Here is a 17,779-nt window from a genome sequence, read left to right as displayed (position 1 = left end):
TTAAATTTATTTGATGGGGCCAACACCTGGTCCTTGGGGCCTTTAGGTTGGAAAATGGCATGGAAGGAGGGCTTGAAGCCGCTCTGCCCCACACACCATATTTCTGATCTGAATCAGGCTCCTGGGTGCCTGGGAATTAAATTCCTCATACTAGTCCAGATAACTTTATAATGTGTGAATTTGTACATACTCAGCCATCAGCTTCACAACTGGATGTGTAAGAAAGGAAGCTGATCATCCTGAAATATTCCTGGAGGACAGAAGTGAGTGTGTGATAAGAGTCTCATTAAGTGCCCTGTTCCCCCTCTCATATTTTCTGAAAGCTCACACTTTCCCTGTCCACAGTCAGCCCAGTGCAATGTTGTGGGACAGTATGGTGTATTGGTTAGAGAGTCAGGCTAGGAACTGGGAGGTCCAGCTTCGAACTCCATTCTGCCATGAAGCTCCTAGGGTAACCTTGAGCCAGTCACCCACTCACAGCCTAACCCACCTCCAGGGCTTTTTTTCAGCTGGAACGCGGTGGAACAGAGTTCTGGAACCTCTTCAAAATGGTCACATGGCTGGTGGCCCCGCCCCCTGATCTCCAGACCGTTCAACGGCGCGGAGGGCAATCTAAACTCCCCTCTGTCTGGAGATCAGGGGCCGGGGCCACCAGCCATGTGACCATTTTCTCCTAGGGCAACCCACTGAGTTCCGCCACCTCTTTTCCTAGAAAAGAAGCCCTGCCCACCTCACAAGGTTGTTATGACAAAACAGGGATGAGGATACTGCATATACTGTCCTGACTCTCATTGTATGAAGCGTGTGATTAAACATATAGATGAATAAGACTCAAATTTTCCCTTTGATTTTCGTCCCACCACTGCTAATTCCCAGAAGCCCATCTTGTCTTTTGCAAGCCTCTGTGAACACTGACTGGAGAGGATTACCATATGCGGCAGATCAAAAAGAGCTCTTTCCTTTAAAACCAGCTCTCTTTTAAAAGTGTTGTGCTCTCTTTGCCCCCAATTGCAAAAGTCAGAGGGCTATTCCTTCAGCCCTTGGCCCTTGCTCTTGCACAAATCAAGTTTGGCTTTATTCTTTTTTCTGCTGCCTTCAGCTCAGGCAGACTAAAGGACTTTTTTTCCAAAGCAATTTGGGATTGTGCTTGCTTGGCTGAGCAACATTCAGGCTCATTTGGAATCCCCAAAGCCTCCGAAGCAGGCCATTCCTCAGTAAGTGGGGTGTTTGCAGATTGCTATAAACATCTATAAAATGAGATATATATTTCATTAAATTCCGAAAAGTTGTTGATAGTCCTGGAGCCCCTCGAAAGCTCGCGTACTATTAGGAAAGTCGTGTTGTTTGCTCCAGAGAACAGCCTTTCTCAAGCAGGTCTTAGAGCCAAACTACAAGTGACGCCTGACACAGGTTGGACACTTGTCCGCTTCCCTCAAGTTTTGGTGGGAAATGTAGGCATCCTGGTCTTGCAGCTGTAATGGAGAGCCAAGCTGTAAAACCAGGATGCCTACATTTCCCATCAAAACTTGAGGGAAGCTGACAAGTGTCCAACCTGTGTAAGGCGTCACTTGTAGCTTGACTCTCAATCAGTTGCAGGGAACTAAGTAGTGGGGATAGATATGAGGGACCTGGGCCCAAGGGATTAGTGAGCCATGGCAGAGTCATGGCCCAGAAGGGAGTCCTTCCCCTTCCTCTAACTCTGACAACATAGGGAGGTGCCTTATATGGAATGAGACTATTGGCCCATCTAACTCATTATTCCCTAAAGAAAAGTCTTTCCCAAACTTTGCGCCTTGAGACCCTTTAACTTAGGATCTCCAACATGGTTTCCGTGGGCACCATAGTGCCCACCCAGCATTTTTAGAAAGTGGGTGGAGTCACAGGGGGGGGGTCTCTTGGTCAGCAGGGTTTCTGATTGGCTGTTGGAGATTGTGCAGATTAAAATAACGTCGTTTCAATGGCAGCTGCCACAAGAGTGCTGGGTCCCCCCCCCTACTCCCCCAGTGTATTTTTAAAATTACCCCTCTTTCCCCCTGCACTTGGGCTTCCTGTCTGTGTGGCTCCTCTTCCTGCAGGATCCACTTTGTGGTTGTGCCCACCACCCTGTGTCAGAATTCTAAAGATGCCCTCAAGCTCAAAAAGGTTGGGGATCCCTGCTTGACCTGGAGGGCCAGGGATTGGACCTGGGCCGTGTCTCTCATGCAATACCCACGCTCCCTCTCTTGCCAAGAGAGAGAATCTAAATTTCAAAGCGAAATGTGTATTGTAAATGTTGCTCTTTTAGAAAAATTTGCCTGCCCCTGAAATGCCTCCTTTTACTACAAAAAAGACTTCTTTGACAAAACTGGGTGCAACTCTAATAACGTGACACCCTCCTCACTTCCACAGGTGACAAGAAGGTTTGGGTATGGCCCTGACCTAGGTCAGTTCTCCTTTGGAGGACAGAGCATAAGAGAAATGGAGATCCTTCCCCCTCAAGGTGCTTCAGCCAACTTTCAGAAGTGACGGTCTGCTTCTCTTTCTGTCTTTCCCAGAATCTTAATTGCTGTTCCTTCACACCCACAAACACACAGCTGCTACTGTCTCCAGGCAAGGAGGTGGGTCACTTCCTCTAAGCCCCGACATCTGCTTGAACAGAACCATTTCCTAACAGTTAAGGCCCATTGAGGAGGTCTCTAGAGCTGTGCCATAGGGTCCGGCTCCCTCCTGCCAAGAAATGTTACATCAGGCCAAGCCCATGGGATAGAAGCATTTACTGCAAATTCACAACCCTATCTTAAACTGCCAGTGCAGGTTTTGGGCTACTCAGACTTCTTGCTAAGAGTAAAATGTGTCTCTCTCTTTAAAAAATCATTTGCAAATTTGACAAACAATTTATCCTATCTTGGTATACCTGTGGATTAGACATGCCATATTCAGGGGCCTGCGAAGAAGAGTGTGTGTTTGGCAAATGAGCTCTCCTTGTCAGTTATGGATGAGCCATTTATATGAAGGAATGCATTGTGCAGGTGCTTCTAATTGGCAGATTTAATGGTGGCGAGACCCTGTGCGAGGTGCTTGTCTGACACGGTGCAATTCCACATGGGTTGCTGAGGCTGAGGTTATGGTTAACACATGCAAATATCCATTGATAAACAGAGCGTGCCTGAGTAAATGATCTGATTATGAGAGCCTACTCCAGGACTGAATGAGACAGTGCCTATCTTACAAAGTAAAGTTTCTTTTACATGCATAGATAGGCCTCTTAACCTTGAGAATCTTTGGAGTTCTGAATCAATACCCCAACACAGCGTTTTTGGGCTGCAGGAAGCAGAGGCGTTTTGTATGATCCTGGCCTCCTTGAGGTCTTTTCTTTGGCACTTACGGCATTAAAGAAACCGGAAGAAATAACCCAATTAACATAGACCTTTTTGAAAAGATCTAGCAGGTGGGTTCTCAATAGCCTCAGGTGCTGTATGTGAACTGCAAATAAGATTTGTTATGGTTATGTATGAGGCTCTTCCCTCTTTTACAGCTCTCATGTGCACCATGATCATTTTAAAGCAGGTTTCTCATTAGCCGATGAAGAGCACTTGAAAAAGATGACTCTTCAGAGCTCTAGTCTCTACTTCTCTTAGGGGCCAACGAACTTTGGTAACAGTTGTTGCAGCCTTCCATGCAGTATTGTTTCTTAGGTGAGAACAAGAATGGTGGCACACATACAAGAACTGGAATCTCCAATACTAGGATCTCAGGTAGCAGGTTTTAGGAAAGACCTTTAGACTTTTCTCTTCCCAGGATCCTGGAATGGCACTGCCAGTCAGAATACGCAGTAGGGACCTAGCTGATCCATCAGCTTGTAGTGTTTGCAGATCGCTTCATTTGTTTATGTATGTTCAAATCTTTCTTGATACAGTGATGATCTTCTGCCCAGGTATGATGTACCTTTGTAGTCTATTTTTTAAAAGATGACTACAGCATTTGGTGCATACAGAGCATTCTTTTTGCATTTGCAGCCAGTCGAAGGCTGAACGGGTGTGCCATGTTCTGGCTCATTATTGTTCCAGCGGATTCCACAAATTGGTATCCTACTCAGCCTGAATTTTGGTTTAACTCATCATATTCTGGAAAAATAACATTTTGGAATTGGCACATGTGTTAATTTGTCACAATTTTGATTTGTCCCCCCCTCCAGGTTACTGATACATGTGAACACATAGGCATACAGATTCAAACACCACACAGAAGGACTATGAAGGCTTACGTGCATCAGCTATCTATAGGGGAGGGGGAGGGTGCTAAAGCAAAGCAGAAGCAACGGGCACAAGCACACATGTTGATGATCTGAACCAGGTATGAAAATCAGAAGGTGACAGATCACTAACAAACCATTACTACTCTGCAAAAATCAGGGAATTCAGAACCCTGAAACCTCGGAAAGAATTCAGATGGAGAAAGTTCAGTTAGAATTATGGTTGTTGTGAGTTTTCCGGGCTGTATTGCCGTGGTCTTGGCATTGTAGTTCCTGACGTTTCTCCAGCAGCTGTGGCTGGCATCTTTAGAGGTGTAGCACCAAAAGACAGAAATCTCTCAGTGTCACAGTGTGGAAAAGATGTTGGCAGGTCATTTATATCTACTCAGGAGAGGTGGGGTTGGGCTGAGTCATCCTGTAAGATCTTGTACATCTTACAGGATGACTCAGCCCAACCCCACCCTTCCTGAGTCCACACTGTGACACTGAGAGATCTCTGTCTTTTGGTGCTACACCTCTGAAGATGCCAGCCACAGCTGCTGGAGAAACGTCAGGAACTACAATGCCAAGACCACGGCAATACAGCCCGGAAAACCCACAACAACCATCGTTCTCCGGCCGTGAAAGCCTTCGACAATACATCAGTTAGAATTGTTATGGAGCACCATGAAACAAAAGCATGTAAAATGTCTCTTCCCTCATTACCCAAAGTTAAGAGGTTGGTTTTAAAGTTTGTGAGTGTCGGTGGTTCTTTTTCCAAGGCCACGCCATGCCTGAGGTTCTTTGTATGGCAGGAAGCGTAACTTTACCCAGCAAACGTTTCTTTTTCTAGTTAGGTTTTAAATTCGGTCTTTAAAATGTCTGTACCCCATTTCTTCAGTGCACACGATCCTTTCCTACATAGGGAAGTTCTGTTGTTTCAAATTTTAAAAGTTACTGTCTGTTTCGTACTTAGGTTTTAAAAAATTATTATTTAATCCCTGGGACCAGATTAAGTTTTTATTTCTGCATGTTTGAGTCAGCACCTAGATTAAATAGCAGGATTTCCACTTGTTTTCCGTCCTTGTATTGAGCAAGCAAGTAGTCTCCCTTCAAAGACCACTTCTGCTCTGAAAGCTTTTCAGATTTGTAAAACTGTATATAAATATTGTTATTAATAAACAATACAGACTTCTTTAAAAGCTTCACAAAATAAACCCGTTACTGATGACGAAGGTGCTCCAGAACAGAATTAGGCACCTTTTGGAGTTGGTTCAGCCCTTGTTTGATGGCTCAGACAGATGTAGGGTTGCCACCTCTGGCTTGGGATATTCCTGGAGATTTGCAGGGAGTAGCGTCTGGGAAGGGCTGAATCTGGAGAGGGAAGGAGCTTTGCACATCTGTCACCAACCACTTTCCCTGTTCATCTGTGTATTAAATGGAATCCTATTTATTGGCAGATCTGCGTTTCGCTCACAAACTTAAACATGGGTCATGCGCTCATGTTACATTGTATGCCATGGTATAGAATTGTGACTCACTACAATCTCCTTCTTGCTTACTTGTGTGTAATACCTCCTGACTTAAAAAACAAAACACCAAGAGTAACTGCAGGAGGCTGCAGCCTAGAATTGCTGAATCCTTTTCCTTCAAGCATCCCCCCTGCCACTCAAAATAATGCTTCCACCCAAGGTGCTTTACAAGTAGGGTGGCTAGCTTCCCACTGGGCACGGGATCATGCATGGGCATGCCAGTTATCTCCTCCCCCAACAGATGTCCCCACCTATTCCAGCTGGTGGATTTTTGGCAACCCTATTTCAACCCATTGAAGTATGGGGAAGATATCTTTTTTCTTGCAGAGAAGGAAAATCCTATACTATGTGGCATATATAATGGTCGGGGGGGAGGTTAGTTTTCTATATCCAGTGGGTTCATATCTCTTAACAACATAATAAGAGCCCTGCTGGATCAGACGAGTGGTCCATCTTGGCCAGCATCCTGTCTCACTCAGTGGCCAACTAGTTTATTCTGGAGGGATGATAAACAGGGCACAGAGGCCCTTGATGTTTTCTCCTGCCCTGATATTCACAGGTTTTCTACCTCTGAATGTGGAGGTTCCCTTTAGCCACCATAGCTAGTAGCTATTGAGAAACTTGTCCTCCACAAATCTGTCTAATCAATCTCTCCTTTGCGACGAAACTCACTATACATCATTATTCATCATCATTGGGTCAATCTCGCCCTCGGCTAGTCTGCCTTACAGGGTTGTTGTGAGGATTAAAAGAGGGGACAATGTCCACTGCCTTGGGTGTGCAGATCTCATGGCTACAACCATGAGAAAAGGAGATTGAAGGACTGATAGAAGGGCCAAGTGGTATATATTTAATTCCCAGCTTATCCTACAAGCACCAAGATGGGTCCTCCTTGAATACTCCCACACACCTCTGCAAGACAGCGGCCTCCTCCCATCACAGGGTAATTTCAGGATATTTTTATTCTTGTTTTTAACTACTCACTACTCTCCCCTCCCCCCTCCCCAGTCGTTTAAACGGTAGTAGTAAAAAGCCCAACAGGAGCGTTCCACTCTTCCAATCACAGGGGGTTCTCATGACATTTTCTAACAGCTCCTGAATCCACTGCTGCCGTACCATATTGTTTGTCTTGCCCATGAACTTGTGGTTTTACTGTGTAAGGCACAGGCAGAATTTCCTCCCTCCCCTTCGCCCCTGTTTGCCTTGGTGTTATTTTTATTAGAGACCATCTGCTCAGAGACATGAACCTTCCCAGAAAAGGCTGGGAATGATGGACTGTTTCCATTCTTTGTCTCATTAATTTCTGCCAGCACTTCCGTCAGCATTGCTTTGAATGCCTTTCTGAAGGCTCATTGGCTGCTTGATTCCCTGAGGCTCTCCTCAGAGGTGGGGAATGGGACAACCACACAGACAACCCGTAATGTTCAGTGGCCCCATTGCTGGCAAGATGATCTGTGACAGGGAATGTGGAGCAGATATGGGGAGAGGGTTCTTTGATCTTTGGAACTTGGGATCCAGCTGGTCATTCCCATCTTCCATATAGTTGGGGAAAACTGGCACACTGGAGATATTTCCCGGGGAAACGCACTGTCCTTGGACCAGCTCCGTTTCCCCAGAATTCCGATCGTTCTCTCCGTGCATCTATTATGGGTTGGACCCTGCAGATGTGTTCCACTAATGATGGCAGCTTCTTTAATGTAAGAGGCTCTCACACCCTGCACAGGCATGGGGTGGAGGAAGAGAGCTGCTGTAGCATAGTGGTTATGTGGTTGGACTGCGAATCAGTAGTCTGCTGGTTTAACTCCCACTACTGCCATGAGCTCAACAGGTGGCCTTGGGTAAGCCACTGCTCTCTAGCTACATTGTGGGGATAATAATAACACTGAGTGTGGCACTACTCTGTCCAGAAGAGCAGTATATATAAGCACACTATATTTTTACTATTATTGTAGATCCATGAGATCCAACTTTAGGTATCTTGGGTCTTATTTCTGACTTACTGTATTTACTCAAATTGTAAGCCAAGCCTAAGGTTCTCCCCCCCCGCCCAGTTATGTCATAAAAGAGAGGGCCGTCATCTTAAATTCAGAGTTGTTTTCCTTTTGAGTAAATATGGTATTTTGTCAACAAAACTGGACAATGGTGAGTTCACTTGCCCAGCAAGCTTGCCCATACATTGGATTTACCCTGACATCATGAATCCAGTGAAACTGCTTTGACAAAATAATGTACAATACCGGTAAACACATTGTGTTATGAAAGTTCAAAACTATATTGTCCGAAGCTGATTCCGCACACGTTGGATAATGCACTTCCAATCCTCTTTATAGATCATTTGGAATGGATTTTTTTGTGTGCGGAACAAAAAATCCAGCCTCAAACAATTGATAAAGTGCATTGAAAGTGCATTATCCAACGTGTGCAGAATCAGTCCAAGTTTCCATGTTGCATTTAATGTATTGTCAGGTATATTGCAGGTTGTCTTCCCTGCCTTGTAATGATAGAAGTCATCTATGAAGAAGCTTGTTAGGGTAATCTTGGTTCACAGGAGCAGTTATTTAAATAATCAGTGAATTGCTTCTCAGTATATCAGTTAATTTTTATTTATTTACTTAATTTACTGTCTGCCTTTCTTGCAGAGACTCCACGTGGATTACGAAATGTAAAAACAGTTCAGTCAGACAGCAAAGATCTGCAATAAACAATGCACTAGGACTAGAACTGCAGACAAAAATCTTAAGGCATGAGATACCAGAAAATGGGTCCAGTAAAAGGGAGATGATACATACCCCAAAAATGCAATTGGAAAATAATTCAGACAAAGGCCGTTTTCACACTACTAACCTCCTGCCATAACGTTGTGAAACATGGTGCAAAAAACGCGGAAGATAGCATCTTCTCACGAGAGTTTTGCATGATGTCGCGCAAAACTCTCGCGAGAAGATGCTATCTTCCGTGTTTTTTGCGCGACATTTCGCAACATTACGGAAGCAGGTTAGTAGTGTAAAGATGGCCAAAAACTAGTGGGGGGTGTCACTTTTTTCTTATCTTTCCTCCGAGGAATTCAAAGCAGTATAAATAGTTCTTTACACCTCCATTTTATTCCACAACAGCCATGTGAAGGGTCTGTTAAGCTGAGAGAATGACTCGGGGTTACCCAGTAAGCTGCATGGAAGAAAGTGGATTTGAACCCAGATCTTTCCAGTCCCTAGTTGACCACTCTAACTGCTACCATATACTCACAAACAATCCCCGTAGTTCAAATGATTATACTTCCAGTTTCTTCAGCATATACTCAAGTTAACTGCATAATACTTCTGAAACATGAGGACTGCTTGATTGTTGCTTATAGCTAAGGGCTTTCCTCAAGAGGCCATTACAGGCATGTTCTGACTCTTGCCTCCAAAGACAAAAGCATTGTCTCCTTGACCTCTATGGTACACATTCACTTCTACAAATGATCTTTGTTTTCCAGTGTAAACTGAGAGGATCTCCAAGTGCTTTCTAAGGTTTATTCAGAAGAGATTCAAATTTAGACAACAGGTTGGATCCAGCCTGTTATTTTCACTCAATCCATTCTTTTCACTCAGTCAAACCTGATTCCTCTCTTTACTAAAGCCCCTACCCCACATGGCTTTTGTAGGTGCCGTAATTCCCCAGCATCACCTTTTGGATGGTGACCCCTTTTCACCTGTAGAAAAGTTGGTTGGATACAACCTAAAGTTGACTTGATGTACTATTATGGTCCCACTGGACTGAAATCCTGCTATTCTGCTGCAGACCAACAAAGCCACTTACCTGAAACTCCTGAACGTGGGTTTTGCATACGTGTTCCTGCATCTCATTAAACACTATGCAAAAAGAATCTTGATGCAGCTGTATATAAAATCACATCAGGTTTCGTGTTTTGCAGTATTTTATCACAATATGCACATCAGTAACAGAAGAAGAAAAAACATACAATGTAAGGAAATTGAAAGCCACAGCAAGTAGCACATACACAACACATAACGCAACCTTAGAGAATACAAAATGGGTATGCCTAATGGATTATTACTATTTCAGAAAAATAGCTAGGTATTTCCAAACTGCCAAATACAGGTTAAGATGAGGAAAAGTTTGGAAACATACCTTTTTGTAACCCAGATTAAGGCAAGTCACCCAACTGTCCCACCCCACTGTCCTTCCTTCCTTCCTTGGTTTATTTCTATATTTTCTCTGGATTTTTAAAAGAGACTATAAGAAAATTAAAAGTTGGTCCCTGATTGCAAATTGGAATTAAAATCAGCAAATGCTGCTATTGGCCTTCTATAACATAATCTTTATTAAAGACATCAGAGCTGCCTTTTTAAAAAAAGAAGTAGTTGCAATTCTTGTCTGTTAACCAAACTGTTGAGATATTTTTCTGGAAACAGTTGTATTTCATTTGTTTTTAATTCCTTTGCGGATGGCTTATGGCCTCAGCAATCAAATTGATTGGCTGTTTTGAACTCCACACAAAAGCATTTATTTTAAGCTCGCTGTTTGAACTGGAGCCAGATCAGAGAGTTTGGAAGGGCTGAAGGAATCGAGAACTTAGCCGAAATTTGTGACGGTTGAATGCCTTTCTTTCAAAGCCTTCCTCGTGCAAGTCCACTGCCTTCCAGCCGCTTGAGCATGGCTTCTGGAGGGTGTCTTCCCTCCAGTGCCATGAGCTGGGGGAGGAAGAAGTTGGAGAGATGAGAAGGCTGTCGTGGGTGGGTGGGAGGCAAGAACAATTAAAAACTGCAGTGCTTCTGTCGTTCGCTGTAGAACCAGATCAAATTAACACCTGTGATTCTCTGAGCTGGTTTTATTTTTGGTGGTTTTATTATCTGGGCTCAGGTATTTCATTTGCTTTTTCTCCAGTTGCCTGTAATGAGCGTAGGTGGGCATGAGAGCCTAGGGGGGGGAGGGCAACACTCTTTTGTGGGGGGGAAGTCAATGCAGAATCCACCCACAGACTCCATTACATGATTCAAATGTCAATACAATTTTAATTGGTTTCAGGGTGTCCCTCCCTTTCTCCCCCCCCCTTCCCAGCAGCTGCATTTGGTAATTAAGACTCCATAAATAGATCTCTCTGCAACAGGTATGCAAAGGAAGATTGGCGAATCTTACCCAGTATGTGGCTGCTACATTCCTTTCTTTCCTGTGGCCTTGGTTCTACAAGCAACAGTTACAAGAAGGCCCACTCAGTCTGGTTCAGGGGTGAAGAATATATAAACTTAGAAATGGGGAATATGCATAAACAAAACAAATAGCCCATCTCAGATGCAGCTTAGGGCCAGCCTGCACAATGATCATTATCCACGATGGACTAGATGGATGATTTAAGTTTAGAGAGCAGATGTAAGGCTAGGGATGGCTCCCAGTGTTCATTGGGACCCTTCCTGCAGCCATATCACCCTGAACAGGCCCAGTCTGGTCTAATTGGAACCATGGGACTGGGGGAAAGGGGGCTTTACCTCTCTGATCAAAACTCTCCTACTTACGGTTCCTTTTGTTATACCTGTATAGCCTGAGAGCCAGCTTGATGTAGTGGTTAAGAGTGCTGGAGCTCTGGAGAACTGGGTTTGATTCCCTACTGTTCCCCTTGAAGCCAGCTAGGCCGGTCACACAGCTCTCTCAGAGCTCTCTCAGTCCCACCTACCGCTCAGAGTGATTGTTGTGAGGATAATAACACGTTTTGTAAACTGCTCTGAGTGGGCGTTAAGTTGTCCTAAAGGGCGGTATATAAACCAAACATTATTATTATATACTCCCCCACCCTTATTTAAGGCTAAAAGGAGCTAAGGGATCCATATTGATCAGGAAAATGGTGCAGGGAAAAGAGAGTTCAACCCTCTTCCCGAGCACTGCAGTCCTGATCCATATTTGATCACATGCACAGCTGCTTAAAGAGAACACAAGAAGAGCCCTATTGGATCAGACCAGCGGTCCATCTAGTCCAGCATCCTTTTTCACACAGTGACCAACCAGTTGCACTGGAAAGCCAAACAAATAGGGCATAGAGGGCAAGGCCTTCCCCTGATGTTGGCTCCTAGCACTGGATTTTGGAGGCCTGCTGCTTCTGGATGGCAAGGTTCCCTTTAGTCAGCATGTTTATGTGTAAAGTGCCGACAAGTCACAACTAACTTATGGCAACCCCTGCTGGGGCTTTCAAAGCAAGTGGGAAGCAGAGGTCATCTGCCATTGCCTTCCCCTGCAGAGTCTTCCTTGGTGATCTCCCATCCAAGTTACAACCCTGCTTAGCTTCCAAGATCTAACGAGATCGGGCTGTGCCATGCCACCTTCCCTCCCTTAGTCAACATGATTAGTAGACATTTATGGGTCTTTCCTCCATGAATCGAATTCCATTCTAAAAACCTGAGTATATAAAAATCTGAGTATATAAAGTCTATTTGGGGGATCCAGTCACAAATTCAATGTCATGCATAGTTGTCTTTGTACACTGTTATATACAGAGAAGGGGCTGTGACTCCGCAGCACCAGCTACGCATACAGGAGGTCCAAATTTCAGTCCTTGGCAAATGCTGTTGTTGGCAAATGCTGTTGAAGAATCTTAGTAAGTATTAGGAAAGGCCTGTCTTTGCCTGAGACCCTGGAGAGCTGCTGCCGGTCACCGTAAACAGTACTGAGCCGGATGGACCAATGGGTATAAGGCAGTTTCATATGAAAGTACCAAACTGGTTCAGTGGCGTTTGGTAACAAACCGAGATACTTCCTCTGTTCTCTTCTCAACTTTCCCTGCTGAGTTCTCAGGGTGCTTTTGTGGAGTTTGGTTTCCCCCTTTTCTTAACGGGTGAAGTTACATTTCTCCTCTTCTTTCAGCTTGTGCAAAGGACGAACACTCTATTCCGTGGTGAGAGATGCCAAAATCACCCTGGATTTCAACAAAAAAAGGCAGATCGCTCAAGAGATTGTCAAGGTATGAGGAAAGGGGAATAAGTCTTTAGGCGATGAGTTCTTAAAATGGGAGCTGTGAGCGGGAGTGGGAGATGCAGAATTCAGGGAACAGGCCATCTTATGTGTGTTTACTTGTGAATTGGCCCAGATAATTGTAAGAGCTGTTGTCACTTAATGAGCCAGATGCAGCCTGCACACCCTGGAACTATCCCTGTAGCCCTTGGCACTTTTACTTCCCCGAGACATTTCTTTCCCAACCACGGCAACTAATTGACTCTTGTAGATATGTTCAAGAAATATCATTGAAGCAATTTGTGGGTATTTAGGATGTAGAGTATGCAGGTCCCGTGAGATGCTGGCAACAACATATCAGAAAATGTTTAGACTTACCGCCCCTTTCCCAAGAGGGTTTGCTCTTCCTCAAACCCACAAGAGCATACTTTCCAGAATTTTTCATAACCCACAAAAGCCTCATGCAGTTCTGAGCACTTGATGGATCAGGCATGGCCGTCTCACTGTGTCAGGAATGGCATCTCTGCTGCTCCTCTTTACTGCAGAAGATTTTTGAGGAATAGGGGCTTTATGTAAGAGCCAAGCTACAAGTGACTTTTTTCACGTGGACAACACTTGATCGTTTTCGCAAGTTTTCCTGGGAACTGAAGTCCCAGTGTCCTTCCCCTCTCTGTTAGAATCGCCGCCTGAAGAGCCAGAGAAAGCTGGCTGCAGCAGCAGCTTTTGCAAATCGTTCTCCCAATCACAAGCCTGCTCTCAACGATCGTTTGGGGGCAGGCTGCTGCTACTTTCTCCCTGGGCATCCTGCTCCCGGGGAGCTGCTCTGGAGAAAGCCGCCGTGTCGGTGAAGCTCCAGCCACAGCCACAGCGGAAGAATCTGCTCCTGCTCTAACATGCTCTTCCCTTGCTCCTGAGCTCCTGGAGAAAAACTGGAATGAGGGCATGTTAGAGCAGCAGCAGATTCTTCTGGAGCTTCACCGACACGGCGGCTTTCTCCAGAGCAGCTCCCCGGGAGCAGGACGCCCAGGGAGAAAGTAGCAGCTGCCCGCCCCCAAACGATCGTTGAGAGCAGGCTTGTGATTGGAGGAACGATTTGCAAAAGCTGCTGCTGCAGCCAGCTTTCTCTGGCTCTTCAGGCGGCGATTCTAACAGAGAGGGGAAGGACACTGGGACTTCAGTTCCCAGGAAAACTTGTGAAAACGATCAAGTGTTGTCCACGTGAAAAACATCACTTGTAGCTTGGCTCTGAGTCATAGAGTTCTAGAGTTGGAAGGGACTTTCTAGGCCACCTGCTCCGGTCTCCTGCACAGTGGCTATCGAGCCTCTGCTTGAAAAGTTCAACCAAAGGAGATCCCACCCACCTCAGGTAATTGGTGCCATTGCTGTAACCATTAGGTTTTCCTAGTGTTCTACCCCTCTATATCTTAATCTTGTCCTATCTAGTTAGTTGAAAGTAGAATGCTTAAATAATCCTTCAGTTGTTTGTGAAGCCAGTAATCCAGACCTCATGGAGCCCTCCATATTCTCCAACGAACTCCCCCATGATTTAGAAAGATAATTTGAATGGGAAAACTGGATGAAGAGATCATCGGGCTTTGCAGTCTGTTATGTTTTTGTGGGCAAGATAAGATTTGTGTTCACAAGGTCATTATATTGGATCGTTCTTTAGATCATTCTTTAATTTAAATTTGAAGTGTTACGTCTGGGAACCACATTATGCTTTTGTTGGTTCTGCACTTTGGCCTGATTGTAAATAGGTGGACCGGGAGCCAGGCGGCATTGCTGGCATCAGGGTATGAACTAGCCCCAGGCAGTCTCAAGACCCTTAAAAAAGGTTAGAAAGAGTTAGCCAAGGAAGGTGCAGAGATGGCCGCAGGGCAATGGAGGCTGCCAGCAACCCATGAGCCTCTCTCTAGGAAGACTCCAGCATTCCAATGTGGTGAAGTATTATTGGGGATAGAAGAACTGCTGACATCCCCAAATCCAGGGAAACCAGACAGCTTGTCTGAATCTAAGCTGTTTTAGCAATGGGAATCCAGCCAGCAGGATTATTCCGACTCTAATGGGCAGTGTTATATTAATGCATAAGAAATGAGCGCTTGGTCTTGTGAAGGATGTTCCAGACATTTACTTTCTAACTAATGTGGAGAGAGAGGAAGCAGATCTCGTTTGTTTGTTTGTTTAATACCTTGGCCGATTCCACACTACCTTAGCTCCCGCTTTTCTTGTGCAATGATTGCTCCATCTGTTATTGCGCATTCTTCGCTTGTTTGTCCACATCACCCTTTGAATAGCGCTTCTCCTGCGCAATCCGTTGATCACATCCCCTTTCAAAAAGACGGGTAAAGGGGCGGGAAAAACCCGAACGGCTCCGCGGTTTTGTTTTTTTTAAAAAAGGACAAATTGACGCTATATCGACAAGTAAGCATCCTGGTTCAATGGTACAACGACACCATTAAGATAATATATTTTAAAAAATCACCCGAGACACTTACGATGAGCGCTTGGAACATCACAGCCTGCATGCTGGTTGAAATCATCCGGGAATGGGTGAGCAGTCACGATCACCTACAGCAGCATCCCACAGCAGAGCTTCATTTTGTCTTTGGAAAATTGAAATCTGTGCCTAACTTGTCGGCACAGTCCGTGTCGGGGCGTAACATGAGCCATGATTTCAGTATCATGTGGATGCCCCCCCCCCAATATATAAATTGAATTAACATATGAAATTGTTCCTCTGATATTTGAGGGCTGCCCGTTTTTTTAAAATGAGATTAATATGATGAGATGTCGCCATATCGACACGGTACTCTTATTTTTTAAAAAAAGGGGTGGGGACAAAGGCGGAGAATTACTCCTTAATTGGGAGGCGGGTCAAGAGAGGCTCGGAATTCAACGGAGGGCAGTTATTCATCAAAAGATAACCCGCGGCGAAAGTGCAATGGGCTGTGGCGACGCCATGGCGAATTAATGACGGCTTTGGAGACGATGCATGTGAACAGATGAAGGAATGGCGCTGCAGAAGTGAAAAACTGCCGCAAGAACAACGGTAGTGTGGATTCGGCCCTTGTCTTTCTGTTCAAAAAGGATACCCAAGGTGGGGGTAGGACTGAGTGTGTGGAAATGCACAGCCTTAAGAGGAAAGTTCTCTCCGTTCCAGGGAGTTCCAGGCCCTTGACAATTGCTTATGCAAAGATTATACAGACATCAAAATTAAGAACAGGCAGATTGCAAAAAAAGGGGAATCCTGAAAGAGCAGTCATGTACCAGTTTGGTGTAGGGGTTAAGAGCGGCAGGACTCTAATCTGGAGAACTGGGTTTGATTCCTCACTCCTCCGCTTGAAGGCAGCTGGGTGACCTTGGCTCAGTCACAGCTCTCTTGGAGCTCTCTCAGCCCCACCCACCACCCAGGGTTTTTGCTGTGGGGATAATAACAACACTGACTTGTTAACCGCTCTGAGTGTGGCACTAATCTGTCCTGAAGAGCAGTATATAAGCACAAGGTTATTATTAATATGAAAAAGTCCATTCAAAGATACATCCAATTTGCTCTTCCTATGAATTCTGAGCTTTGACAGTGATCCCTAATTCTTGTCATCTCATTCTTTACATTTTTCCCCTTCCTCTGTCACACCAAATATTACTCATTTTTTTCTCCCAGTTTGGCAACCTGACAAACCTCAAGACAACTTATTCTGCCCGGGAATGTTAGCCACCTTCTAATGTCTGTCACATAATTGTAGGGTAGCTGCTACCAGTTAATTAATGAAAAACATATTCCGGCGTTCAAAACTGTGTATGCTGTGAGCATGTAGAGGAGACCTGAGCCATTTCAACACTACTCACCTTCATCTGGAACGTCGTGAAAAAAACCGCGGAAGATAGCGTCTTCTCGCACACGTTTTGTGCGATGTCGCACAAAACTCGCGCGAGAAAATGCTATTTTCCGCATTTTTTTTCGCAACGTTCTACAGCGTTCCGGATGAAGGTGAGTAGTGTGGAAACGGCCCAGGAGCGCATTCGCTGACCTCCCCTCCAACGTCCATGTGTACAGCCGAACATCATTCTGTTGGCATGTGTACCTCCGTGTGATCAAGACCCTGCTTTTTGCAACATGTGGAGGAGCCTTAAAAATTGTACACACAAAGGGAGCTTGTTGCAGATGCTGGTGTCCCAAAACAACCCTCCTCAGGGGAGGAGACTGAAGACTTAGAGGCGGAGGGAGCTGGGCCTCTAACACCACCACAGCCACCAGGAAACCCCTTTGATGGGTGGGAGGAGCCACAAGAGTCTGAGCCTACTGCTCACCCTGGGAAACAGCCATGGAGTCATACTCAGACTTGGATGACCTTGAACCCTCTTAGTCTCATCACAGCACTCGCCACCGTAATCAGACGGCGCACCTTTAAGTGCAAGTAGCCTGCTCCTGGAGGGGAAGGGCTTGTATCTCCACTACCTTGCAGTGGTATTTAAGGCCTCGGTTCACCTTTGCTGGAAAAACATCTGTGCAATACAGCTTCAGCTCCAGCTCCTGCCTTGACCCCTAGACCTGAGCCTTGAACGGGACACTTGGTTACAAAAGAGAATGATACTGGTTCTTCCCAATCCAATGGACCTGTTTATTTCATAAGTCTCCTTGAGAGTTTAATCTCACTAAATGCCCTACTTTACACCTTGGAACTGGCCTTGGAATGGGATGTGCAAAGAAGAATAACTTGATTAATTCTGGAGATTCAGCCTCTCTTTCAAGAATATGCTTTAGAAGTTCGATTTCACATTCTGCTTACCGTTTTCACCGAGTTTTTCAGTGGGCTGTTCACCAGCAGTGGGCTGTTCAGTAGGTCACTTGCCATGTACAGTACATTAAAGGATAATACCGTTGGTAGTATTTTGCATATGTGCATTGTTACATGGCCTGATGGTATGTCTAGTTCCCATGACCTTTGGGGGCTGCATGGCTGTTTGCTGCTCGGCAGCCGGTGACATAAATAAACAGGAAATTAGTTGGTCATCCAGTGATTGTAAATAAGCGTGGCATCTTTTGAGAAGTCTTACCATTTGATGTATAAGTCCATTTTGTCTTTTAGATTCTTATTTC

The 17,779-nt window shown here is 45.0% G+C and overlaps 1 protein-coding gene across 1 annotated transcript in view; it reads left to right on the top strand.

The window, feature by feature from the left end:
- KSR2 (kinase suppressor of ras 2) overlaps positions 1-17,779 on the top strand; it is a 239,082-nt gene that overhangs the window by 188,958 nt on the left and 32,345 nt on the right. Inside the window, exon 15 of the mRNA XM_054996749.1 lies at positions 12,595-12,691. Within this exon, the coding sequence (XP_054852724.1) occupies positions 12,595-12,691 (97 nt within the window). The remainder of the gene's footprint in view (positions 1-12,594; positions 12,692-17,779) is intronic.

Source organism: Eublepharis macularius, chromosome 13 (genome assembly GCF_028583425.1).
Source record: "Eublepharis macularius isolate TG4126 chromosome 13, MPM_Emac_v1.0, whole genome shotgun sequence".
NCBI classification, from domain to species: domain Eukaryota; kingdom Metazoa; phylum Chordata; class Lepidosauria; order Squamata; family Eublepharidae; genus Eublepharis; species Eublepharis macularius.
The sequence above is the reverse complement of the archived record's forward strand: the minus strand, read 5'-3'. Positions and strand labels throughout refer to the sequence as shown.